Here is a 25,164-nt window from a genome sequence, read left to right on the forward strand (position 1 = left end):
AAATTAATGGTCAGTGTTGAAATACATGTTCATCATGTGTTTTCTTTGACTTCAAGTACCCTCAAGGCTTCAAAATACCCTCGAGGTAGATGGCTTGTTGGTTAATCAGGTCGCGTACCTGAATCTTTTTCATCTGAAGAGGCCTGCAACCCCGGATCAAATTGAGAAGCCCTGAGATTTTTGAGCGTCTTTCCTTCCCTCATTCTGAAATAAATTCATTGCCTCAACCTCCTACTCATAGGTAAAAATGCCCCTCTTCTACCTGCCCAACTCTATTGCCTGTGCGATACAGCAAAGGGCAGCACAGCAGGGGGAGAAGTTCTCCTTGACACTCTCAGTGTACCTGACTGGGTTGAAAATTCATCCTCCCAAGACAGATTAATAGGAGAAAAGCCCAGAATGTCCTTTCCTATCAACTGACACAAGTGTCTCCATAAGTAAGTGAAGCCCAGAAGGAACAGACTTGAGTCTTTTTATTTATTTTTTTTTTGCTAAGTGTGATGAAGAGTGGACAGTTGTGTAGAAAGATAACAGGCTCTGGAGTTTGGAATCCAGTGTTTCCATTTTCCTAGTACCTATTATATGCCAGGCCCAGTTGTCAGTGCTTAGACACCTTCATCTTCACTAGGTATTTTCACCAAGCTACAGATAAGGAAACAGGTGCAGAAAGATTAAGGAAAGGAGACAGTTCAACATCACATAGGGAGTGAGTGAATTAAACAGATTAAGTTCGAGTCAGTCTGATTCCAGACCCCATGCTCTTAATCCTAATGAGAAATGAAAACTCTCCAAAGAGCACATAAGCAACTTACTGATGATCCGTCCATCTGCTCCCTGGAGAGAGTTGCACAGAAAGCCACACTATAAAGAGAAAGACACCTGTGGCACATGGAGACCAGTGACCACAGTGGCTGGTATTAGCCTAGATGGCCCGACGCAGCCATCTCTGCTTTAAGAAAACTCGAAGCACAGGAAGCGGACATTCACTTGAGGGTCAGGGTGACCCTCAAGTCTGCCCCAGACCGCATGGCTTCTGAGATTGGCTTTTCTGTTTTCATCTCCATTTGGCTGATTTCTGTTTCCACAATCACGTTAGCCTAGAAGCTAACCAGGTGCCTTAGGGTCTGTTTCCTTGTCTGGTCTAAACCTGCAAGGTCTCACCCTGATGATCTCTAACCTCATGTTCTGCTCTGCTCATTGCCCTGTGAGCACTAATATTCTATTTTTTGCAGTTCCTCCCATCTCCCTGAGCAAGCCCTGGTGCGTTCTCCTCCTCTGGACCCGTTCTCCTCCTCCGGACAATCACAGCTGGGAACACTCTTCCTTCCTAGTCTTGTCTGATCTTATCCTAAAAGACCTCAGGGAGGCCTTCCTAAGGCCCAGCAATAAGTTAGGCCTCCCTCCATTATACTCTCCTGATGCGCACTTCCCCCTAACACTGGCCACACTCTATTATAGCTTATTATCTGTCTGTCCTTCTAGCCACAGAAGGTAGAAGCCACACTGTTCTGTGTTAAGCCAGCATCCTCGGGGACCAGCAGATAGCTTGGATCTAATAAATTCTCAATAATTGAATGAAAGAATGAACCAGTGACATCACACCTAACAATGCTTAGGAGTCAGAGAAGTGAAATGGACCTAGAGAGTATTTCTTCTAGAACTTAATAATATTAATACTCAGTAAATATTTATAAAATTAGTAGGACAGGGCCTCCCAGGTGGCGCAAGGGGTTAAGACACAACCTATGAAGCTCTCCACAGCCACTACAGCACAAGATGGATCCCCACCTGGCCAAGGAGCCACCCACAGGGCACAGCAGACCTCTCCTGCCTCCTGTTGCTCTCCCCAGCAGTGTATTTCAGTTGATCCACCTGTTCTGCTCCCCACTCTGTCTCTGGTGAGTCCTCTCACCCCCCACACCTCCGGCCTGTACCCCAGCTCTTGTATGCATAAATAAATAAATCTTTAAGAAAAGAATTAGTATGCACAGATTTTTTTTTTTTTTTTTTTGTGGGACCCCTGCCAGTGGCCAGGGATCAAACTGGCGCTGCAGAGGCAGCAGGCAGGCAGCTCAACCACTGTGCCACCAGGGGAGGCTATGCACAGATTTTCAATCACCCATGTGAAATGAATGAAGCCTAGTGCAGCTGCTCTCTGGGATAGGCGCTCAGTGAAGGGTCAATACCTGAAACCTGAACAGCTGCCCCTCAGACCTACTCCCTGGGGCAGAATTACTGATCCACCATGTTGGGAGCTTGTTAGCCTCCCTCTTAAAGGAACAGGGGTCCCTAGGCCACACTGGGAAACCAAACACAGCATGAAAATAAAGTTTTATATTTTTCACTTTCAACTGAGTCAAACAGGCAGTGAGAGAGGCCACTAGAGGTTTGTGAGCAGGCGCAGATGAGGTCAGGTCTGCACTCTAGATGACCTTGGCTGCAAGACCCAGACTGGACGGGAAAGGTGTACAGTTCAGGAGAACAGAGGGCAAACCCTAACACTTTCTCCCGCTGGATAGATTAGGCATTTGTAATTTGTCTCATGCCCCACATGAGTTCCTTCCCACCTGAAAGTTTATCATGTCCGTCTATGGAACCACCAGGACACAAATCAGAGTCCATAAAAAAGTGGAGAAAAGACTAGAAATAACCCAACTACCCATCAACAAGGGAATGGAGTAATACATGTAGCACAGTCTCACCATAGTACACTATTCAGCAACAAAAAAAAAAAGTGATATGACTCATACAACAAATAATTCTCAAAATAAGTTTAATTGTGTGAGGAAAGCCTGACACATGATACACACTATTATCCCATGTACATAAAATTCTAGAAAATGTAAGCTATCAAAAATGACAGAAAGCAACCAATGGTTGCCCAAGGGACAGGAATGAATGGGAGCGGAGGACATCGGCGAAGGGCCAGAGGAGAGAACTCTGAGTGCACAAGGACACTCGCGGAGAGGGGTGATGGGGATGTTCATCATTTTGATTGTAGTGAAATTTCCATATAGATATATTTATACTTAAAACATCGCAAATTGTTCTTTAAATATATGCCTTGGTAAAGCGGATTGAAGTAGCGGTAGGTTAACGGGTGTCATTTGAGCTGGAAGACATGGTCTTGGCTTGCAGGAAAGCATTGGCCAAGTCAGAAGGAAGGGGCAGGCCAGTCCTAACCACCTGAATAAGTTATTTAACTTCTCTGAGAGTCAGTTGTAGGGGCAGGACGGGCACAGAGCAGGTTTTCTATGATCCGAGCAGACGGGTGAAGGAGTCGTCCTGGAGCCTTCGGTGGTTTCTGCAGGCTTATTATTGGGATTTACCAGGTACACGGCAGGCAGGGGTGCCGGGGGGGTCGGGAGGCTGGCAGGCCTCCCAGCTCCTAGCAAGTCCTCACTCTTCCTGGGCTCTCCAGCCTTCTCTGGTGGCCTTTACTTCTCTGCTCCTTTCACTCTGCTGCTCCGCTCTCTTCTTTAGCTCTCTCATTCTGCTGGCGTCCCCATGGCCCCACCCTTATAAGGCCAGTCCCTCAGCCCGCATGCCCACACCCCACTCCAGGTGCCCGCCATCAGGCATGTGTTCAGGACCGCAGGGATCCATCATCCATCCTAATGGCAGGAGGGCAGAAAAGCCTGATACTTTTTTACCTTACCCTACATCAGTTTAGGGTGGTCACAATAGAACCCATCTGAAGTGGTGGCTGTGAAGATTAAATGAGGCGAAGCATGTAAACCACGAGCAGAGGAGCAGTTGAATAGCAAAGTGCTCAATGAGTGGCAGGAAATTATAACAATTATTACTGCAACCTAAGCAGGGGCTGAAATAGTTTACAGATGTTTAAGCAGAACTGATGGGAGTTTTTTGGTTTTTTTTTAGGATCGATCTAATTACCACTAGTTACTTTCTCTCCAAAGTTAAACTGCCTCTTTTCCCTTCTCTCATTCTGTAACTGCCCTCCTAGTAAGTTCCACGTCCGGGGGAGGCCACAACCAGTAGCGGTGTGAGTAAAGGGTGCCCAGTGGTGAGCCCTATGGCTGTGGGGACCAAGGAATCTGAGTTGAGCAATAGCCTCTGGGATGAAGAACCAGAGTTCCTCAGTCCCATCCTCAAGGTTTTCAGCCACCACCACCTGGGCCCCCAGAATCATATCCAGGGAGCATCCTGAAGACAATAAAGCGGGTAGTATTTCCTCTTGGTTTTAATATTAAAGCAGATATATGCACCCCCAAATCTGGGAGGTGGAGAAGGCCAGATTTTCAGAGTGAGCTTGCTTTCTTAGGTTCCTTACACGCTGCTTCATGCTTATTCAGTCTCTGGAGATTCTGATAAGCCTCTCTGTGCCTCAATTTCTTCATCTGTAAAACAGGAGTTAATAACAGTAGCTATTTTTCTGAAGATGCAATGAATCAATGAGTGTAAACAGCCCAGAACACCATCTGATACATTTAAATGGTCGACTTTAAGGACTTTACCTCTTATTATGCTTCTTCAGTGCTGAGGTGTTGCCCAATTACCAAACATTAACAGTTTCCTTATAAGAAGCTATTTCAGGGCCTCCCCGGTGGCGCAGCGGTTGAGCGCTGGGTTGCGAGGCTGCCCGCTGCCTCTGCGGCGCCGGTTCGATTCCGGCTGCTCCCCGGCCACCGGAGGAGGGTCCCACATGGCGTGCAGACCTCCCCTGCCGCCCGCTGCTCCCCCCAGCAGTGTACCTCGGTCCTTCTGCCTGCTCTGCTCCCCGCTCTGGCTCTGGTGAATTCTCTCACCCTCCCGCGCTTCTGACTGTACCCAGTGCAAGTACGAACAAACAAATAAATAAATAAATAAAACATGCCTCTATAAAAAAAAAAAAAAAAAAAAAAAAAAAAAGAAGCTATTTCAGCCCCTGTGGGGTAAAAGTGATTTTGGCCATGGGTTTATCCTCCAACTCAGAGGCATCCTGCTTCTCCACAGAGCAGTTAGTACTGTACCTATTAATTTCATTCAACTAGAAAAGATACTGCAGATAGAAGAATCCAGTCAAGCTTTTTAATTAATTGGTAACTTTATTAACAACAGCATCTAAACACAGGTAAGAACACACACGAAGGGAACACAAGACTCATGCCTTCTTTGATAATGTCTGGTGCTCTTCTGGATTCAGGAAACGCCTGCAACGAACTCAGGACCCATCAGCCAAGAGCAAAACTGAATAACTGATCAGCCCCTAAGCCAATATAAAGGCTTAGGTAGATGGAGCCTCTGTAATCACACCAAGTAAAACTAAACTGCAAGAATCCTCCCACCTGAGGATGTGAGTGGACGATGCCCACTGCACAACCAACGACCAATCCCTTTGCCTCTCTGAAAGGGACCTCACCGATGCCCACCTTGCAAGATCTACCCTCGTCTCCTGAAAAGTAAATGAGGTGGTGCGTATAAATTAAACGTGTAAATTTCCTTTGGGAAGAGGATCAAGTTAGAGAAGGGCGAAGAACTAACGCTGCAAATTTATGATTCCCAAAAAAGGCGCCTAAAGGGAAGACCTACTGCAGCCACTTCCCGCACGACCCCGAAACACCATCACGGGCGGCCTCCCCGCTGCTGCCCTGCAACGACCAGGCGCAGAGCTGGGCAGGCGCTTCAGGAACATCTCCACGCGCCTCCGCCTTCACATCCCCTCCGGGGTGAGGCGCACTCGCCCGCCCGCGGCGGTGACGAAGGGCGGGGAAAGCGATGCCCCCCGAGTGATCTCCGCGCGCCGGGCGCGGGTGGGCGCTGTCGCTGCAGTGGACCCCGCCGGGAGTCGGGGCGCGAGGGGCTTGAGGAAGACAAGGGGAGACACCCCCGGCTCCTGCACAGCCGCGAGGACAATGCAGCCGCGAGCGGCCGGCGGGGCGGCAGGGCGCCCCCCGCCAACTAACGGGCGCGCCGGGACGGGCGCGGGGGTGCCTGGATGGAGCCCAGGGACCGCGCGCCGCAGCGGCCTGACCGGGGCTCGCGAGGGAGGCGGAGACGCAGGAACGACACATCGAGAAGCATTTCAACACCGCACAGGGAGCGGCGCGAGCCGGGAGCTGTGAACGCCGGCGGCGCGCGCGGGCCTCTGAACACCCGCGCCGTCCAGCGCAGCAGGGCTGAGGCCCGGGCGCCACGGCCCGACACGCCGGGGCCCACCGCAGGCGGCGTCGCGCGGGGAGTCTCCGGGTGGCGCAGTGTTCGCGGGACCCGGGATCGGCGTCCTGAGGTGCGTCATCTCCGCCTCGCATCGCGACGACCGCCCCGGAGCCGCCAGGACAGCCCGGGCCGGGGCGCCGGCGCTCAGCGCCCCGCTTACAAGTGACTCGGGAAAGCCAAGCGTGGCAGGTTCGGGGCGCGCCCCAGACTCAGAGCAAAGCCGCTTACGCGCCAGGAGCCTCGAGGCGGAGGCTGGAGAAGCTGCGCGCGCCGCCCCGAGGGGCTTTTGCCAACTGGAGCAACTTAGTGGGAAGTAACTGGGAGCGAGGCCGTGAACAAAGCTCTTTCTGGTGACCCGGTGGTGGCTCTGAAAAGAGCCTTTGGAGCCAAGCGGCCGGCGGGCGTCTGGGCGAGCGCCGCGTCCCGGGTGGCGGGGACTCACTTGGAGCTGGTGTACTTGGTGACGGCCTTGGTGCCCTCGGACACGGCGTGCTTGGCCAGCTCGCCGGGCAGCAGCAGGCGCACGGCCGTCTGGATCTCGCGCGACGTGATGGTCGAGCGCTTGTTGTAGTGCGCCAGGCGGGACGCCTCGCCCGCGATGCGCTCGAAGATGTCGTTGACGAAGGAGTTCATGATGCCCATGGCCTTGGACGAGATGCCCGTGTCGGGGTGCACCTGCTTCAGCACCTTGTACACGTAGATGGAGTAGCTCTCCTTGCGGCTGCGCTTGCGCTTCTTGCCGTCCTTCTTCTGGGCCTTGGTGACCGCTTTCTTGGAGCCCTTCTTGGGCGCGGGCGCGGACTTGGCCGGCTCAGGCATTGTGGAACGCAACACTGGCCAGCAAAGAAAAGTGGGAGAAGGGGCGGGCCTGATCCTTTTATAACCACCGCATGCAAATGAGGGCTCCAAAAGTCCTTCGTTTCCATTGGGCCGTGTAGGCGCCTGCGTTTGCAGTCATAGGCTACGTCACAACACTGATTCTTCACCTCATTGGCCGGCTCGGGAGCCAATTTAGGGCCAATGAAAACCTCGCTCCTGACCCCACCCCTAGGAAAGCTTATAAAGGCTTTTCAGCTGCTATTTTTTTTCAATTCTGTTTTCTTGCGAGATTCCGAGCTCCAGAGCTTCTGCTCCTCTCTTCCAGTCATGTCTGGTCGCGGCAAGCAGGGAGGCAAGGCCCGCGCCAAGGCCAAGTCGCGCTCGTCCCGCGCCGGGCTGCAGTTCCCGGTGGGGCGTGTGCACCGCCTGCTGCGCAAGGGCAACTACGCCGAGCGGGTGGGCGCGGGCGCGCCGGTGTACATGGCGGCCGTGCTGGAGTACCTGACGGCCGAGATCCTGGAGCTGGCGGGCAACGCGGCGCGCGACAACAAGAAGACGCGCATCATCCCGCGCCACCTGCAGCTGGCCATCCGCAACGACGAGGAGCTCAACAAGCTGCTGGGCAAGGTGACGATCGCGCAGGGCGGCGTGCTGCCCAACATCCAGGCCGTGCTGCTGCCCAAGAAAACCGAAAGCCACAAGGCCAAAAGCAAATAAGCGCTGACAAAGTAAAACCAAAGACCAAAGGCTCTTTTTAGAGCCACCCAGGTTTTCAAAAAAAGAGCTAATGCGCTGTTCCGTGACCAGCCCCTCGTTTGACACTTTGGTGGCTCTTAAAAGAGCCTTTGGGTGAGTGGGGGTGCCAACCTCCTAATTACTTGTTCTTGCCTGGCTTGTGACTCTCCGTTTTCTTGGGCAACAAGACAGCCTGGATATTGGGCAGGACGCCCCCCTGGGCAATGGTGACACCCCCGAGTAACTTGTTGAGCTCCTCGTCATTCCTCACAGCTAGTTGCAAATGGCGGGGGATGATGCGCGTCTTCTTGTTGTCGCGCGCCGCGTTGCCCGCCAGCTCCAGGATCTCGGCCGTCAGGTACTCCAGCACCGCGGCCAGGTACACCGGCGCGCCCGCGCCCACCCGCTCGGCGTAGTTGCCCTTGCGCAGCAGGCGGTGCACACGCCCCACCGGGAACTGCAGCCCGGCGCGGGACGAGCGCGACTTGGCCTTGGCGCGGGCCTTGCCTCCCTGCTTGCCACGGCCTGACATTACGGCTAAAAATGCAGTGGCAGCTCCTTTTTCAAGGAGAAAGATGTGGAAAGGGGACCCAATTTGATGTAATTTATAAGAGCCACCGGGAGGGGTGAAGGGCCGCAGCCTGATTGGCCGGGAGCGGGGCCCAATCTCGCAGCCAATGGGGACGCGGCTGCGGGCTCCTCGTTTGCCTCCAGCTCCGCGAGGAAGTGACGATTCCGCGAGTAGCGACCAATCGCTGCGGACCACCTTAGGCCCCTAATTTGCATAGCGATGTTGTTAAAGGGAAGACGCGCGGACGCCGGCGCGGCTTGTTTGTGCTTCACTACGTGGCGGTTGTTTTCCGGCCGAGGCCGGGGCCTCCCAGGGAGGGCCGAGGCCGCCACTCCCGCCTTCGGGCCTTTCCGGCCGGTTTTCGCGGCGCCCTGATTACCCCCCAGGCCCCGCCCTCGGCGTGGCGTCACCGCAGAGCCCCCGACGGGTGCGCCGCCCGGGCCGGCTCCATCCGGGCAGTCGCCGCCCCGCCCGCGCGCCTCTGCGCCGGGGCCGCGTGACCGCGCCCGCGCGGGGAGCCTCCCCGCTCGCCTGCAGGCGGCGCCGCGGCGCGTGGAAACGCCCTCGGGCTTGCAGGATGTCGCCCTCCGCCCGGCCGGGACGGGGCGCGGGCCCCCCTGCCTTCCCCGAGGCCGGGCGGTGGGCTGGTCCCCGTTACACGAAGACGGCTGGGAAAGCGGCAGAAGCCCGCGCGGGCCGCGCCCGGCGGGGAGAACTCGCGGGGCCTGGAGCCCTGTGAGGGCGTCGGGATCGAAAAACCCTCTAAAGCGGCTCCACCGAGGAGCAGGAAATCGTGAAAGTGCTGAAGGCACAAGAAAAGTCAGAAAGCTAAATTTAAAGTGACGCTTTTCTAAGGAATAAAATTTAAAAGCGCATTCTGTTACAAACACACTCTAGTCATGTCCTCATCCGATTCCTCGGCCCTCCCGAAATCTGAGCGTCTCTCCGGGCTCTGTGTCCCTCTCCACCGGCCTCCTTCGCTCTTCACTCCCATTGCTCTGCACATCCTAATTTGTTTCAGAAGTTCACACCCTTATTCCTGCTGACTGTCCCAACAACCTGTCCAAAGAGAACGCATCCAAACAACCACCCTCGGCCCCGCTTCGCTCTCCCTGGACCGCACCGACGATCTCCCAGGAACCTCCGCCAGAGTCTGTGCTTCCCTGCATCTCAGCAACTTCTCTCTCCGGCCTTTCTCTCCATGCTCCTCCTGCTGCCTCCTCATCCCTCTCCGACTTCAGCAACAGCCCCCGCAGACGCGTTTGCTAATCCACCATCTGCCCTTCACAGAAGTCTTTCCTGAAGGTTCTGTTTCTTCCTCCTCGGCTTCCCATTCCTAGAAGTTCTACAACCCCCAACAGTCTTCACCCTTTCCTGAGTATTCTGAGGACGCAATAGAGAAAAGAAGACTTGCATTATGTTCCTGGAGCCTCTCGCTTATTCTCAACTTTACTCAACCACACTTACCAAGTACTTGCTACTTGGTAGCATGAGAAGAGGCAGTTATTGGAGGGAAATATCTATTACTAGAAGTGAATGAATTTGCGTTCTGGACAATTCATAAATTTCTTGTTTATCTCGTTAGGGTGAGTCTCTCCCAAAGAAACCAGTCCACTGAAAGTTCTGATACTGTCAGCTTCTTAAAACTACAGGGTCTGAACCCAAATAGTGGGGATCCTATCACAACTCTGATACCCTGAGAAAGGCCCTGCTTGAGGGACTAGTTAGCCCTCCCTCCCCCATCTATACTCTTCTATCACAGCAATCCTGGGCTATTAGGAAGAATGAAGGGAAAAGATATTGTTACATAAAGGCATAATTATGTGAAAAGCCCTCTGCTAGGAGCACCTATCAAGCAGATATACTTGTTTCATAGATAAGGGAACTAAGGTTCACGTTGCTACGTACAAAGACATGATTAGAACCCAAGTCTGTCTGACTCAAAGATTGTGCTCTTTTACCTTTTCATTCACACTGTTTCACTAACTACTGATAGATATTGAGCTTCACAAACTCACTTTTCCCAGCCTCCCTTTCTTCCTCTGGAGGAAGGGAGAGAAAGAATGAATGTGAATAGGCTGATACTTTAGATTCCATCCAGCTATAAAACCTTGTTAGAGAAGTCTAGCTAGGCCAATAGCCTACAAATTAAATTCTACCAGGCTCAAGCTCAATTACTATCTATTGGTCCCCAGCGGTCATTTCCCAACATTCTCACCAGAGCCATTAGAAAATAAAAGAGAGCAGGCCATTTGTAAAAAGCACACACAGTCACAAACAAAGTCTGGATCTTATTTCTTTTAACACCTCTGGGATTTTAGCCAAAAGCAACCGAGTTTCTTCCCAGGAAATCTAGTTAATCAAATATTTATCTTGGACTCTAGCTCCATTCTGAAACCATAGTGGTCATGATGGTCATTTGCTCTTTCTTCTTGTATTCTAAGAATGTCAAGGTGGGGTGGCAACAGGGGGACAAAAGTACCCCTACCCATTTTGAACAAGGAAAAAGAAAAAAGCCAGTATTTCAATTGACAAGTTGTGTTTCAGGGCCCAGACACTGTTCACTATCTTCAAGACATTCAAGACATTGCCTGGACCAAAACCAGCCATGGACAACAAAAGATGCCAGACAACATTCAGAAGCAAGGGGTCTCAGTCAGTTCAGGATCCAAATTCAAGTTTAACCACGATTTAGCAGAAAGCAACCGATCAGACTCTACCAATTTGCATTTTCTACATTTGTTCTTCCACCTCATAAATACTGCCCAAAGTCCCATCCCTGGAGACACTGACTTGAGAATCTTACCTCCTACTGTAGTAGGAGGGGTCTCATTAGCTCCCCACTGCTCCTTAGACAAAGACACACCCCTCCTAGCAAGGTCCAGGTGGTGTGAGTCCTGTCCTCCCCATTACCATCATCCTGTGGGAGGGACGTGGGGGGGGGGCGCCAATCACGCCTAACTACACTAGAAAAAAACACACACCCTCGCCGCCGCCCCCCACCCCGCGTCGCTAACCCCCTGGCCTTTGCATGTGCAACTCCACAGTCTCACTATGAAGGACTGCTAAGAGGCTGTCATGCTCTTTTTTAGACTGTTCTCTAAAATCTCAGAAGTTTTCTCTGCCCCCAAGTCTGGGCAGCATGCCGCCTGGCCACTGGTCGTCGGCCCAACATGGTACACTGACGATTGCCACCGCAATTGCCCGCTCACTTGCGCATAACTAACTGGAAACATAAAGTCTTTGTTCGCCGGTGACCAGGACTGGTTCGGCGCACAGTAATCATGAATTCAATAACTGCAAGGAACTTCCATGTTCTCGTATGTGCGACAGAGGAGCTGGGCTAGATGACCTACAAAAATGTGTTGCAATAAAATGGGTCAAAGAATTCCAGTCTCAATTGCGCCCGTATCCGCTCTGCCCTGCTTTCCTGTGTGTCCGCAGCCCGACCCACGCCGGCCACGGTTCCGGTGGGGCCCCGGCGCCCTCCTACTACACTTCCCGTGATCCTCGGCGCCCTCCTACTACACTTCCCGTGATCCTCGGCGCCCTCCGCGTCTATCTTCGGCGGCCAGGACTCCATTTCCCAGCATGCCGCGGGGCGCGAGGCCCGCGCTTCGCCCTGGACGCCTGACCTGGTTCCCGAGCGACGGCCGCGGTCGCTGAGCCCGAGCGGAAGGTAGAGGGTCCGGCCCGGGGTTCCGCGGGGCCCTGGTCCGTCCAGAAGCCCCGGGCTGCACGTGCGCCCCAGGCCGCTTCCGGCCTCTGCTCGCGAATCCCTTTAGTAACGACGCGCTCGCCCGCGAGCCCCGCTACCCCTCACCCGCCGCTGCCCGCCGCGGGGCCCGGAGCCCCCGTCACGCAGGAGCGGGCGCCGGGGGGCCCCTCGGGGGGGTGGGGGGCGGGCAGGACGGGGCGGGGGCGGCCGGGGCGCTCACCTGACCTCCCTGCCGCCCGCGTCCTCGTCCCCAGCAGCCGATGCCGAGCGCCGCGCGGGCCGGGCGCCTGCTGTCCATGGCCGGCCGCGGCTGCCTGTCCCGCGGCGCGGCCGGGTCGGGGGCCGGCGGCCCGGTCGAGGCCGCCATTCGCGCGAAGCTGGAGCAGGCCCTCCGCCCCGAGGTGCTGGAGCTGAGCAACGAGAGCGGCGGCCACGCGGTGCCCCCGGGCAGCGAGACGCACTTCCGCGTGGCCGTGGTGAGCTCGCGCTTCGAGGGGCTGAGCCCCCTGCAGCGGCACCGGCTGGTCCACGCTGCGCTGGCGGAGGAGCTCGCGGGGCCGGTCCACGCGCTGGCCATACAGGCGCGGACGCCCGCCCAGTGGAAGGAGAACCCTCACCTGGACACGAGCCCCCCCTGCCTGGGTGGAAGCAAGAAAACCCGAGGGAGCCCCTGAAACCGCGAGAGGGAGCGTCAGGATCCAGATGGGCTGAAGGAGAATAAGCTACTGGACCCTCTACCCCTCTATACAATCTGGTGTTTGCAGGGGTGAGGACCCTGGACCCCGTTCTACGAGCATGTACTCGCTCTCTGGAGGTGGTGTCACTGCAAGTCAAAGCTAAGCCGGGGACACTCACTAGTGCCCTTGCCCTGGACTGGTCAGGAAACGCAGTCACTTTTTTTCATGTTAAATTGTGACTGAGGAACCACCAGACCTGATGAGTTGAAAACAATCCTGTACATTAAAAGAAAACTTAGCCTCTGAAGTGCACTGTTGTGTTAAGGGCCTGTTGAATCGGTGCTATAGATGTTCTTGGGAGAAGAAAGACAGTTGAGTTCTAAGGAAGTCAGAAAGGGCTTCACAGCAGAGGTCCTGGTTGGATCTTTAAAGGAAAGCAGGGAATTAAATCCGGAAGGAGAGGCAGAGTGTTGCAGGCAGGGAGAACCCAAGTCGAGGTAGCGTTGTTGAACAAGACAAAGACATATTTGAGTCACAGCTGGGGGCGTGTTTGGCTTTTTAACAGCCTGTCTACTTCCAAAAAGATTTGTTTGTAAAGAAAATCTAAAAAAAAATTAAGAAGGCAGTGAAAAGATGATAACCTAGAGACTGAGGCTGGAGGGTTGAGAAAAACTTTCTGTTGCCCTTAGGAGCTTCCAAATCTGTTTCTGAGGGGAATTCAATGTCTAGATAAGCAACTTTCTGGTGATCTCAATGTGGAAAAAGAACTTATATACTAAAGAAAAGGCTTGACTAACATAAATCTTGACAATTCTGGCTAAAGAGTTTAAATTACATCTGCTTGGGAGCAAGTTGAGGAGGGACATGAGCAACATTTGAGGAGGGACATGCTGGAAGCATTTTGGAGCACATTTGGTAGTGATATGCAGATGGGTTGGCACGGAGGTTGGTGACATTGAAATCCTGAAAAGTGAAGTGGAACCCTGGCATGGAGGTCGGCGGTGGGAATGGAAAAGAAGTTGATTTGAAAATTAAGGGGAAAAGTCAGAAAATGGCTTGAGGATGGAAATGAACTAGAGGGAGGGTTCATGGCAACTCCCAGGCAGTGGTTTTCGGATCTCACAGATCAAAATTTCTAAAGGGGCTTGTTTAAAATGTGAATTCTGGATTCTGTCTCTTCCAAAAATAGGATTCTGATCCCAAAAGTCACAAATGGCATCCTTAGTCTATATATTTAAGGATACAAGAGGATTTACAGGAAAGTAGTTTCTATTTTCAAGAAACATTCCATCTGTTTAATTTGGGTTTGTTTTTTTTTGTTTGTTTTGTTTTTTTAATTTTTGTAGTCTCCTGTGGTAAGAACACTTGACGTGAGATCTGCCCTCTAAGTGTACAATACATCAGCAAACTGGGCAAGATGCTCTGCAGCGGATGTCTGTGACTTACTGGCACTTACCTGAAACCCACTGATTTTTCTCCCCCACCATTCCAGTCTTTGATTCTATGAATGTGGCTGTTTTAGATAGTTCATACAAACGGAATCATACAGTATTTCTCTTTGTAACTGGCTGGTCTCAGCACAGTGTCCTCATGATTCACCCATGTTGTCACATTATTGCAGAATTTTTTTTTTTAAGTCAAATAGAATCCCATTGCATGCGTATAGCAGATTTTAACCATCCATTTTAACCATGAATGAACATTTGGGTTATTTCCGAATCTTAGCTCATAGCGCTGCGTGAGCATGGGAGTGCTATTATCTCTTCAGTTCTTTTGGGTAAATACCCAGAAGTGGAGTTGCTGAGTCATATACTTCTATTTTTAACTTTCTGAAAAACCTCCATACTCTTCCATTGCAGCGACACCATGTTGAGTTCCCATCAACAGCCCGCGGGAGTTCTGGTTTCTCCACATTGTTTTTTGTGTTTTTGTAATAGCCATCCTGACGTATGAGGTGGCCTCTCTTTGTGGTTTTGCTTGCATTTTCCTGATGACGAGAGACAGCCTTTTTCATACACCTGTTGGCAATTCAGCGTAATCTCTGTTCAAGCCCTTAGTCCAGGTTTTAATCAGGTTATCAGTTTCTTTGCTGCTGAGTTGTGGGACATTACCCCAGCTTTCCAGCCTGGGCGAGCGAGAGGGCTCCTCTGTCTGTGCGCGTGGAAAGAGCAGGATAGTGAAGCCAACTCCGGAAGTAAACGTGAGGCGGTGCTCTGGCCTTCAGGCTGGGGAGCGCAGCGCGGAACGCAGGCGGAGAGGCAAAAAAGCAGACCCGGCCATTTTTGGATTTTGAGGATTTTGTTTCCTTTTTATTTTTCATCAATATTTTTCATTTCATTTTTCACATCAACAGAGTTGTGTTTAGGGTTCCCCAGGAGACTAAGGAAGATGGATGGGTCCCTCCAGGGGGTGCAGGGGAGAGGGCTGCGTCCAGCAAGTGAAGGGGGAGGGCGCACGGCGCCGGGGACTGGAGGAGAAGGCAGTCCTTTGAGCACAGACACCAAGGAGTTGAACAGTCACCATCTGGTTCAGTGTTACAAATGGGGGGAGTGGCCGTGGGAGGGGGCCCGCCAGACGCAGCATGAGGAGGGTGTATTTGGATTTTCTTTTTTTTGTTGTTGTTTTCACATTTTTCCTTTTAACTTCTTTTTTTTTTAACATTTTACAAACAGCTAAAAACTACAACACATCACAGCTATGGGGGTGAGGAGGGGCACCAAAGAAAGCAGCCACACAGAGTAGGGTTGGGCAGGGGCAGCTTAACCTACAGGGCCGATCCAGTGGAACGGTGAGATGGGGAAACTGAGGCTCCTGGTCCCTGCACTGGGGTGCCCAACCACTTCCCACTTCAGAGGAGGTGCTGGCAGGACCCTGCTTCCTGCCCCTGCCCCAGCTCCTTGTGCTTTTTGATCTGCTGGTTTGACCACGCGCCTGTGTCTTCCCTCCCCTGCTCCTGCCCGAGAGGGCACGGGTATGGCATGTAGGGCGGCTGTGCGGTGCCTCTCTGTGCTATGGCGGGTGGGGCCTCTCCCTCCAGAGATGGCCTGTGCTTCTCGAGAGGAGCAGCGGAGATGGACTTGTCAGGGGCCCCCAGATCTCCCGAGACTGTGGGACTCTCAGCTTTAGTCTGGCCCAGGGCTCCTCCCTCCAGGCCTGGCACAAACACAGGATTAAGGAAGTACCGTGGGAGGCAGGATCGTGTGCGCGTCCACTGACATTACCCTTGACTTGTATTTTAGGACAGCAGAGTGACACCCCCACCCCACAACACATACACACGCAACACATACACACGCACGCTCACACGCGCACACACGCGCACACAGTCCTGCCAAGCTGCCTCAGAACTTAATATATAAATAAGACTCCGAAAGCTAATTTCACTGAGGGGGAAGTGGAGGCCAGGGGGCTGAGGTTTATTGCTACTCCCCCAGCATCCAACAGGAGGTGTGCGAGGGCACCTGTGGCCCTTCGGACTCTGAGGAGAGCTTTTGGTCCATGTCCCACATCGCGCCCCAGCCCCCAGCAGGAGCACATGCCCAGGGCTTGGGCAGAGGGAATTAAGGGGCAGACGGAAGCCTGTTCTGGAGCCTGCAATAGCGGGGGCCCTTCACTAACACTGGGGGAGAAGGGAGGGGCCAAGCCTCTGCTTGTGCAAAGTCAAGGGTGGTAGGAGGTGGGGAGTAAGAGCTACACCCCGAAACTGGGGCCTTCCCTGTAGTCCCTGCCCACGGGGTCACACACATGCACACACGCGCACACACGGCTAAGACACCAAATGGGCGGGGGAGGAGGGCTCTGGGGCCAGAGAGGCAGGGCAGGGAGGGGAGAGAAGGGGCTGTTGGTCTCACAGTGTGCCTGCCACCCCGAAGCCCCGGGGACCCCTCACTGCAGCACCTGCCCCCGGGTCTCGGGCAGCTTCAGGGCCAGAGAACTCCCAAGGGCGAGGGCAGCTGAGGCAAAGAGGATGGGCGCGGCCTTGGTGATCCCCACAAAGGAAGTGAAGATGCTGATGCCCAGCACGGCTGCCAGCTTGCACAGGGCGTTCAGGAAGCCGAAGGCTGTGGTTCTGCTCAGAGCCACCCCGGGCGGCAGCGGGTCGGCCAGGAGGAGACACAGGAAGACGGGGGGGGGGGGGGGGGGTTGGGGCAGAGAAGGGGGAGGCAGGCAGCATCCAAGAGGGAGAGCACGGGCAGAAGGATCAGGGACGAGGGATGTCCGCCAGGGACGGGAGAGAAGTTGGGAGGCGAGAGGGAAGAGAGACCCAAAAGTAGATTCTCAGGCGTGAACACACAAGCTCTGGTTCTCAGAGAAGACATTCAGTGGGAATGTGTCTCCTTCTACCCCCAAGGCTCCTCCCACTCATCCCCCCAACCCTCCTTCTCCCCTGCACGCGAGGCCCCCTCCACCAGGATCCAACTACCTCTTGTCCGAGGGGTAGAGTTCCACAGTCAACACGTCCAGCGCGTTCCAGGAGGCAATGCTGACCCCCCCAAAAAGGCAGAGCAAAGCAATCATGGCTGACTCGCTGTTCCCAAAAGACAGGAAGAAGCAGGAGACGCAGGACATCACGCTGGAGCCGGCTGGAGCCAGGGGAGGAGACAGCAGTGAGTCCAGGTGCAGCGGACCCTCCACCCACCCTGGCCATCAGCCCGCTTTGAGGGCAGCCCGGGGTGACTCTCGCCCCAGCAGCCGAGGAGAGCGCTTCTCACTCCTGCCGGAGCTCCCTCATCACGGGCTGGTTAATAATATCAGCAACAACCGCTTCTTCAGTGCCAGCTGTGGGCCATCCACCCTGATGCCCATAGGCACCCATCTAACCGAGGCACCGTCCTCACCCCCATTTTGCAGAAGAGAACTGGGTCACAGAGGGTAAGGAACTTGCCCAGGTAGGTGGCGGAGCTGAGGTTCAAAGCCAGTAATCTCGAAGCCTGTGTCCTTGAGGGCTCACTATCCGCCTACCTCCTGTACCCCCAAAGTAGCTTCCACGCAGGAACCCCTAAGCCGAAGGCATTAGAGAGAACCTTCCCCGGGTAGCTCTTCCACAGACTGTCAAGAAGCCACCAACAGCCTCCCTCTGCCCAGGGGGCCCCCAAACAATGCACAGAGCCTGCCCGGCCCACCCGCCGGCCCCTCACCGAGCATGCGCAGCCGGCCGATCTTGTCCATGAGCAGCGCAGACACGATGTTCCCGGGGAGCACAGCCAGCGTCCCCAGGAAGCTGACGAAGTACACCATGTAAGCGCCCTCGCCCGTCCCGGTCACGTCCAGCGGGCAGCCCTCCTTGTTGTGCAGGAACGTGCTGTTCACCAGACGGCTGTTCACAAACTTGTACTGAAACAGGTCTGGGAGCCAAGGCCAAGACAGGAGGGGGGTCAGGGCAGTGAGCCTGGGGCCAGCTTGGGGGGCCCTGCCTCTAGCAGCGTGGCTCCCACAGCCATTGGGGGCACTCATTCCAAACCACAGGGGACCCCGCGGCCGGACGGGCCTTTCCAGCACACGGTGACCGCAGCCCATGGAGCGGATCCCTGTGCTGGCCGCGCCCCAGCTTCCTCATTAGCGCTCGCTGGACTTATGCGTCCTCACGGTCCACTCTAGCTGGCACTAAGCCGTGTCATGAAATATTACTGAGAAAAATACTAAAAATCATTAAAAGTCCTATTCGCTGTTTCTCCTGTAGCGGGAAAGCTCAGTCTAGCCGAGAAAACCAGCATTTCACCTGCATCTAGTTGAAGAATCACTATTAAAAAGATTAAGGCAATGATCCAACCTCTTTCCCACCAAATATCCCTGTTACTGTTTTTCTGTATCCCAAGGGCCCTGTTTGGAAGGACTGTGCCCTCTTCTGAAGTGCATCTTTAATGAATGAGTACGGCTGCACTGAGGTACCGCGATGCTTTCATCCCAGCCAAAGGCAAAGACACACAATGCCTGGATCCCGCGCTGCGCAAAAATGTCCCGTTTCCATTTGATTTTTGGAGTGACTGGTGGTAGCGAATGGGCCCCCATACCACCTCCCCCAAGGCTCAGCTGGGAAACCCTGAGCTGGGGCGTGAGGAGGCCTCCCTTCCCCCCAGGTGCTCCCACCTCCCGGGGACAGCCCTCACCGGTGTTGTAGAACACGGTGTTGACAAAGGTGCAGTTGCGGAAGAAGGTGTTGCTGGACGTGACGTCCTCAAAATAGCACTCCTCGAACAGGGAGTCCTCAAACGTCACTGACTTCAGGCGCAGCCCGATGAACCTGCAGGGCCAGGTGGTGAGGCCCTCACCCCAGACCCTCCAAGACTCCTCCCTCAGTGAAGAGGGGGCCACGGAGGAGGACCTCAGGTACTCGCGCCCCAACACCTTCTGTTTGCACAGGGGGCACGGGGACAGGGGAGGCGTGGGGCGGAGGGTCCCACGTACTTGTCATTGAAGTACTGCCCCCCTCGGTGGATCTGGTTCTCCAGCGTGAAGTTGAAGGTCACATGTTCCACACGCTCCCCCGGGAACACTTTGGTGCGCGCGGCGTAGTCCACCGCCTGGAGGTGGCGGATCATGTCGGGAAACCAGACGGTCAGGCCGTAGTAGCTGAAGAGCGGAGGAGGGGTTTACCACAGGGCTCCAGCAGAAAGTGACCACAGTCCCTCAAGCGGACACCGTGCGGCCAGGCCCGCGCGCTGCTCCTGCCCCTCTTCACCAAGATTCTGTGACTCTGTTCTAACCCCCACCCACCCCCTGCCCTGTTGTCTGCCATCAGCTCTCCTCTGCCTAAAACAGTCTCCCCATTACTCCCCGCACCCTAATCTGGGCTGGGCTGGGCAGTCACCCCTGCGCTCCCAGAGCATCTTGTACCCCCACCCCTCCACACACACCGCAGCCTGGCGCTATTTGACAGCCGGTCTGCCCAGCTCCCCGAGTACAAACTCCTCCGTGAGGACTGGAGCCCCATCCAGTTCACCCCAGCACAGTCCTGCTCAGAGCAGACGCTTAATACTGGTCAGCCTATGATGTTTGTTGAATGAATGAACGAAGTAGAGGAGCCAGATGGAGGATCAGAGGGGAGCTGGGCAGCATCTTTCCTCATCTTTCACCCCCTCCCCTGCCATTTCTACTCCTCTCCCAGCCACAACCAAGGCGCCCACTCCCAGCTCCTCACCTGAATGACATGGTGAACCACACGCCCATCATCATCAGGGTGATGCGTCGATATTCGGGACCAAAGCAGGAGAGGAAATTCCCCCAAACCTAGGAGGAACAGAACAAAGTCAGACACTGGCAGCACTAACTTCCAGCACCCCAAGATCCCCGTTTTTCTGCCGTCCCACCTCCTTTCAGCTCACCCATCACACCTCACCCAGACTGGAGCCCCAACTTTCTTCCCACCGCTCCCACTCCCTCCTCTCTCCACTCGCCCATCCCCATTACCTGCCCCCCCAGGCTCAAGGCCCGGACACCCCAGCGCTGATACCAGGTCCCGGTATCAGACTGGATCTCAATCAACTCATCCTCCTGGTGGATCGTCTTAATGTGGGTCACCTGGAGTCAAGAAGAAGGGGGATCACGGTGTCTGCATTTCCTCACCCCCCCATCACGAAATGGGAGGTCGGGGTGGATACATTGTCCTGACAAGTCACTTTGGGGGCAAGTGCGGTTGGCACCGTCTGGGAAGGTGGGGGGTTAGCACCCAGAGGAGAGCCCAGTGGGGTTGGGGCCGCAGGCGCGGGAACTGGGGGCTGCGCTTACGGAAAAGACGCGCTCCGGATGCCCCTTGGCGCGCATGTTGGTGTCGTGAACCTGCTTCAGCACCATCCAGGCCTCGTCATGCTTCCCGTTCTAGAGCCACAGCAGACACAGTCAGCCCCTCCTGGCCCAGGGCTACAGACCCTCTCCCTCCAGCCTGGCTCACGGGGCACAAAAAGGCCCCCACCCCAATCCCGCTCAGAGTGGGTGTCAGCTCTGAAACAGCGTCCACGGCAGGGCCATAGAAAAATATGCTGAGACTTGGGCACCAGCAGGGGGAGTCCAGGGGCAGGCTCGAGCACAGGTCCTGGGGGACCCCCAGCACAAGGAAAGAAGAAACCTGACGCCAAGGGGAGTGGTGCCCTATGCAGTCAAAGAGGGGGCAGCATCCCAGTCCCGAGGGACCAGGCCGGCGGAGGGGAGGGGCAGGGGGAAGGGGGAAGGACTTCCTTTGGGCTGTGAAGTCAGGGCCAGGGCCTGCAAAATCTTAAGCCACCCATGACTGAGCTGATCCCCTGGTTTCTCCACCCACAGAACCCCCTGGAGATGTGTCCCAAGACAAGGAAGCAAGATAAAATCCCGCATGAGAAAAGAAGGCAGCCAGGAAGGACCAAAGCAAACCCAGGGTGGGCGTTTGAACACAGGGGCCCTGCTGCCCCGCCCCGCCCCGCCCCGCCCCGCCCCGTCACCTCCAGGAAGAAGCGGGGGCTCTCAGGCTGTGTGGTCAGAGCCCCGATGGCAAACACAGAAGGGAAGGCGCAGACGAGGACAAAGACCCTCCAGCTGTGGAACTGGTAAGCAGACCCCATCTGAAAGCTCCACCCTGGCAGGGACAGTCTCCGCGTCAGCAAAGCAGCCAGAGGCCGGGGGCCCCAGCTCAGGGAGCACAGGAGAGGAGGCGTGAGGGGTGCATTGCCTGGGGCTGCTCACCATAGTGGGGGATGATGGCCCAGGCCATAGCAGCTGCGTAGACTCCACCAATCATCCAAAACATGCAGAGCCAGCTCAAGTGCTCCCCACGTTTCTCCTGGGCCAGAAACTCCGAGAAATAGGAGAAGACAATGGGGATGGACCCTCCAATCCTGGAGGGCATGGCAAGAATTCAGCCTGGGAAAGTGGGCGCACCTCTGCTCCCCTGCCTCCGTGCTCTGGGTCCCCCCACCCGCCCCTTTCATCTTCCAGACCTTGACACGGCTCCTTCTCACACACACTGCCCTCAAGCTCCCCCCACCACCAGCCACCAAGCAACCACCATGGACGCTGGGAAGCAGGTAGAGGAGGACAGAGTTGGAAAGACAGTCACAGGAAAGAGGGGAGATCCCCGGAGGAAGACAAAGGGCAAAGGGGCGTGTGAGGGCAGGTATGTGGGCGCAGGTGCTGAAGAGCTGAGACCAGGCAGAGGCTGAGGAGCACGGGAGTGGGGCGGTCACGGGGCGCGTGAGGGCATCAGCACGGCCTGCCATCAAATGCAAGAAACACATGGACTCTGGGAAGGGCAGAGCCCAAGGGGCCACAGGACCTAGCGGAGAGGCTGAGGAGCTCCGGGCCTCCTCATGGAACCAGCCTTGAGTGAGCTAGAGGGCGGTCCCGGGGCTCAGGAGTGGAGCAGACATGAGACCAACGGATCCTGGCCCGGGAAGCCTCCCTGAAGACGGCGGGGGGAGAGAGGAATTCATTCCTTCAACCCAAATATAGCTGAGGCCACGGGGGTGCCTGACAGGTGGGTCCTGGAGACAGCAGAGCGGCCAGGGCACAGCGCCGCCCCCAGGGACGCAGCAGGTGGACACTCACCCTACCCCAGAGAGGAGGCGGCAGAAGAGGAAAGTGCCATAACCCTGGACAAAAGATGAGAAAAAGGCGAAGACGCTGTTGACGGAGAGAGAGATGAGCAGACACTGTCTCCTGCCCAGCCGGTCAGCCAGGCCTCCCCAGAGGAAGGCCCCCACCATCATGCCCAGGTAGACGATGAGGCCTGGAAGGGAGAAAGCAGAGGCACGGGGGATGAGCAGACACGCTCCATGCTCCTCCTGAACATCAGAATGAGCTCAGCCTGCAGCAGAACGGCTCAGGGCGCCTGAAGGGCGTCTAGAAGGAAGCGAAGTCTACCCAGAGGTGAGAGCAAGGGGGAGATGAAAAGTGTGAGCAGACGCGCAAAGTCCCTCTCCAGGCAGGGATGCAGACAAGGGAGGACCCCAGAATTCGCCTTCTCTTCCTCTCTTGCTTGCTCCCACTTCTCACTCCTGTCACACCCACAACACCCACCTCTGCTTGCCCGGGTGCGGAATGGTGCTGCCTGGACTCACAGCCCCATCCAGGGGCCCCATCCAGGGGCCCTCTGTCCTGTCTGCCTCAATGACCTCAAAGCAGTAGGCGGAGCCGCTCATGTTCCCTCCACACCCCCCCACACACACCAGGACACCCCACCGCAGAACCCATGCATGACACTTCCCAGCGCCAGGACTTCCGAGCTTGCAACCTGCCTTTCTCGCTCCCTCCACGAAATCAGTTCAAGTTATCTTAACCGTCCTCTACCGCAAACTGCATTTCCCCCAGGCCCCAGCCAAGCCCTAGGAACAGGGAGTGACTGGCAGTTTCACAGCGGGCAAGACCTGAGCCTCGGGGCGGGGGTGGAGGGCCTTCTCCTCGGGTCCATCCCAAAGGGACAGCAGCGGCCCCTGCGCATCCCCAAGGCCAACAGGGCAAGTGCAGCCAGCCTGGCTGAAGGCGGGTTCTTCCTGCCCTCACCACCCAAACTGACCCTCCCCATTTTAGCAAGTGGGTCTGGGTGCTTCTTGCACCCCCAGTCAGGGAGGGGGGGACCGGATAGCAAGGAAAAGCCTGAAGCAGCAGAGCCCCCGCCCCCCGCGCCGCCTCTGCCACGAACAGGGTAGGTCACCAGCCGCCCCGGCGCTCGCTCGCAGCCCAGGAGGGGGTGTGCGAGGGGCGGACTGCAGAAGACCCTCTGGGGCGTCTGGGGAGCGGGGTGCGGGAGCCGGCGCGGCCGCGAGCCTCACCCAGCATGCCCTTGTTGGAGTCGGACAGACACATGTCCTTCTCGGCGCTGGGCAGCACGAAGCCCACCACGAACACCTCGACGCCGTCGGCCATGAGCGCCAGCCCGAGCACGAAGTAGAGAGTCCACTGGAAGCGGCCGTGGCCGCACTCGCGCAGGATGGCCTCGTACTGCTGCGCCAGCTCCTCGCGGTCCTTGCGCCGCTGCGCCTCCCCCCGGCCCCCCGGGGCCGCCCCCTCGCCCAGGCCCCCCCTCACGGCGGCCAGGGGCGCCCCGTCGGCCAGCCGCTCGCCCTTGCCCCCGGCCTCGGCGCGCGGGATGCCCTGGTATTCCCCCTCGTAGATCTCGTCGTCCTCGTCGTGGCCCTCGGTGGCGTCGCTCGAGGCGCCGCCCTCGTCCTCGTCGGCGGCCGCGTCCCCGCGGTAGTAGCCGTCGGCCGGGGCGGGGAAGTCGTCGTCGTCGTCGTCCTCCTCGAAGCGCGAGTAGGAGCGCCGCGAGTACTCGTCCTGCACGCGGTCCAGGCCCTTCACCACCTTCTTGGCCGCGTGCTTCTTCACCTCCTTGGCGATGTCCTTGGCCCCGCGGATGAAGGCGGCGCGGTCCCTGAAGCCCTCCTCCATGGCGCGGCTCGTGCGCCCCCCGCGCGGGACGCCCCTCGGGTCACTCCGCGGTGGCGGGCGGCGATCTCTGCCCGGCACGGAGCGAGGCGAGGCCTCTGCGCGCCCGGGAGGGGGGCGGGGGCCCGCGGCCGGCACCCCGCTCAGCGGCGCGCGGGAAGGCGCAGGGGAAGCGGGCTAGGGAGAAGGGGAGCAGGAGCCAGGTTGGGGGGCTAAGCCCGGGAGCCACGAGACGTCAGCAAGGGCTGCCTATGTCCGGGGGCCTCTGAGATCTAGAAAAAATAAGAGGGAGAAAAGAGGGTTGAGAGGCCTAAGATGGGGAAGACGGCAATAGAGAGGCGGGGATCCGCGGGGCCGCCGGCCCTGCGCACAGAGCTGGTCTCCTCGGTTCAAGCCCCAAGAGGAATGACTCTCCCGGCCACTGCGGGGCATCCGCAAAGGCTTTAACTTTGACCTTGGGGACTGGACCCCAGTGATTTGCTCCAGCGTCGCAGGCGCCTACCCAGAGTCCTGCCCCTGAACCCCGACCCCAGGACAAGATCAGCGCCTGCTCGGCCACCACCTAGAGAACAAAACGGGAAAGAGGAGGAACCAGAGCCCCCTCCTCTAGTCTGATCTGGGTTTCTGATTGGGGGTGGCGCTTGGGGAGACTCTGTAGAAGGAGCCCCAAGTGCCCCAGCCTGTTGCCTTGAGCCCACTGATGGCGCCTGAAGGTGAGGCATCCAGTCTCTCCCTCGGATGCCCTGTGCAGGCCTCACAAGATGGGGCCTCCTCTCAGCATAGCCTGGTGGGTAACTACTTGGCTTCCAGCATCTAGCAGACGGGTTTGTCTTCCTGCTCCAGCACTTACCAGCTAAGTGACCGTGGGCCTGTTTCTGCACCTCCAAGCCTCAGCTGCCCCTTACTTCAGAAGGTAAAACAAGGGTAAACCGAGCCCGCGCATATAAGCTCCTTTTCACCGTCCCTGGCCTCAGGGCTGGTGACAACGAGCGTGACTGGCGACAGCAACACAGTGGGGTGGCAGCATACGCTACTCTAGGCCCGCGCCGTGTTAGCGACATAGAGGAATGCCCTCTACTCTCTCACCGGACCCACGGCAAAAGTCACCTCTGGGTGTTTTAGGGTGAGCAGCA

At 56.4% G+C, this 25,164-nt stretch overlaps 5 protein-coding genes across 5 annotated transcripts; 2 read left to right on the forward strand and 3 right to left on the reverse strand.

Moving 5' to 3' along the window:
• Positions 1–6,557: 6,557 nt before the first annotated feature.
• Positions 6,558–7,023, reverse strand: LOC119236718 (histone H2B type 2-E). Its single transcript, XM_037500684.2, has one exon. It carries the CDS (start codon positions 6,976–6,978, stop codon positions 6,598–6,600), a length of 381 nt encoding a protein of 126 aa, XP_037356581.1. The 5' UTR covers positions 6,979–7,023; the 3' UTR covers positions 6,558–6,597.
• A 227-nt stretch (positions 7,024–7,250) lies between these two features.
• On the forward strand, positions 7,251–7,982 carry LOC119236717 (histone H2A type 2-C). Its single transcript, XM_037500683.2, has one exon. It carries the CDS (start codon positions 7,306–7,308, stop codon positions 7,693–7,695), a length of 390 nt encoding a protein of 129 aa, XP_037356580.1. The 5' UTR covers positions 7,251–7,305; the 3' UTR covers positions 7,696–7,982.
• LOC119236716 (histone H2A type 2-B) lies at positions 7,416–8,336 on the reverse strand. Its single transcript, XM_037500682.2, has one exon. It carries the CDS (start codon positions 8,243–8,245, stop codon positions 7,853–7,855), a length of 393 nt encoding a protein of 130 aa, XP_037356579.1. The 5' UTR covers positions 8,246–8,336; the 3' UTR covers positions 7,416–7,852.
• Positions 8,337–12,262: 3,926 nt separating this feature from the next.
• Positions 12,263–15,133, forward strand: BOLA1 (bolA family member 1). Its single transcript, XM_037500851.2, has one exon. The coding sequence runs from the start codon at positions 12,263–12,265 to the stop codon at positions 12,674–12,676; it is 414 nt and encodes a 137-aa protein (XP_037356748.1). The 3' UTR covers positions 12,677–15,133.
• On the reverse strand, positions 13,924–24,078 carry SV2A (synaptic vesicle glycoprotein 2A). The gene is made up of 12 exons (XM_037500680.2): positions 23,416–24,078; positions 22,193–22,373; positions 21,332–21,483; positions 21,091–21,224; positions 20,405–20,494; positions 20,087–20,197; positions 19,818–19,906; positions 19,085–19,249; positions 18,787–18,920; positions 17,818–18,024; positions 17,103–17,262; positions 13,924–16,748 (listed from the first exon to the last, which is right to left on the reverse strand). The coding sequence occupies exons 1-12, from the start codon at positions 24,032–24,034 to the stop codon at positions 16,565–16,567; spliced, it is 2,226 nt and encodes a 741-aa protein (XP_037356577.1). The 5' UTR covers positions 24,035–24,078; the 3' UTR covers positions 13,924–16,564.
• Between the last annotated feature and the right edge of the window lie 1,086 nt (positions 24,079–25,164).

The sequence above is a fragment of the Talpa occidentalis genome, unplaced genomic scaffold, assembly GCF_014898055.3.
Source record: "Talpa occidentalis isolate TD23 unplaced genomic scaffold, MPIMG_talOcc4v2.1 talOcc4.9, whole genome shotgun sequence".
NCBI lineage: Eukaryota > Metazoa > Chordata > Mammalia > Eulipotyphla > Talpidae > Talpa > Talpa occidentalis.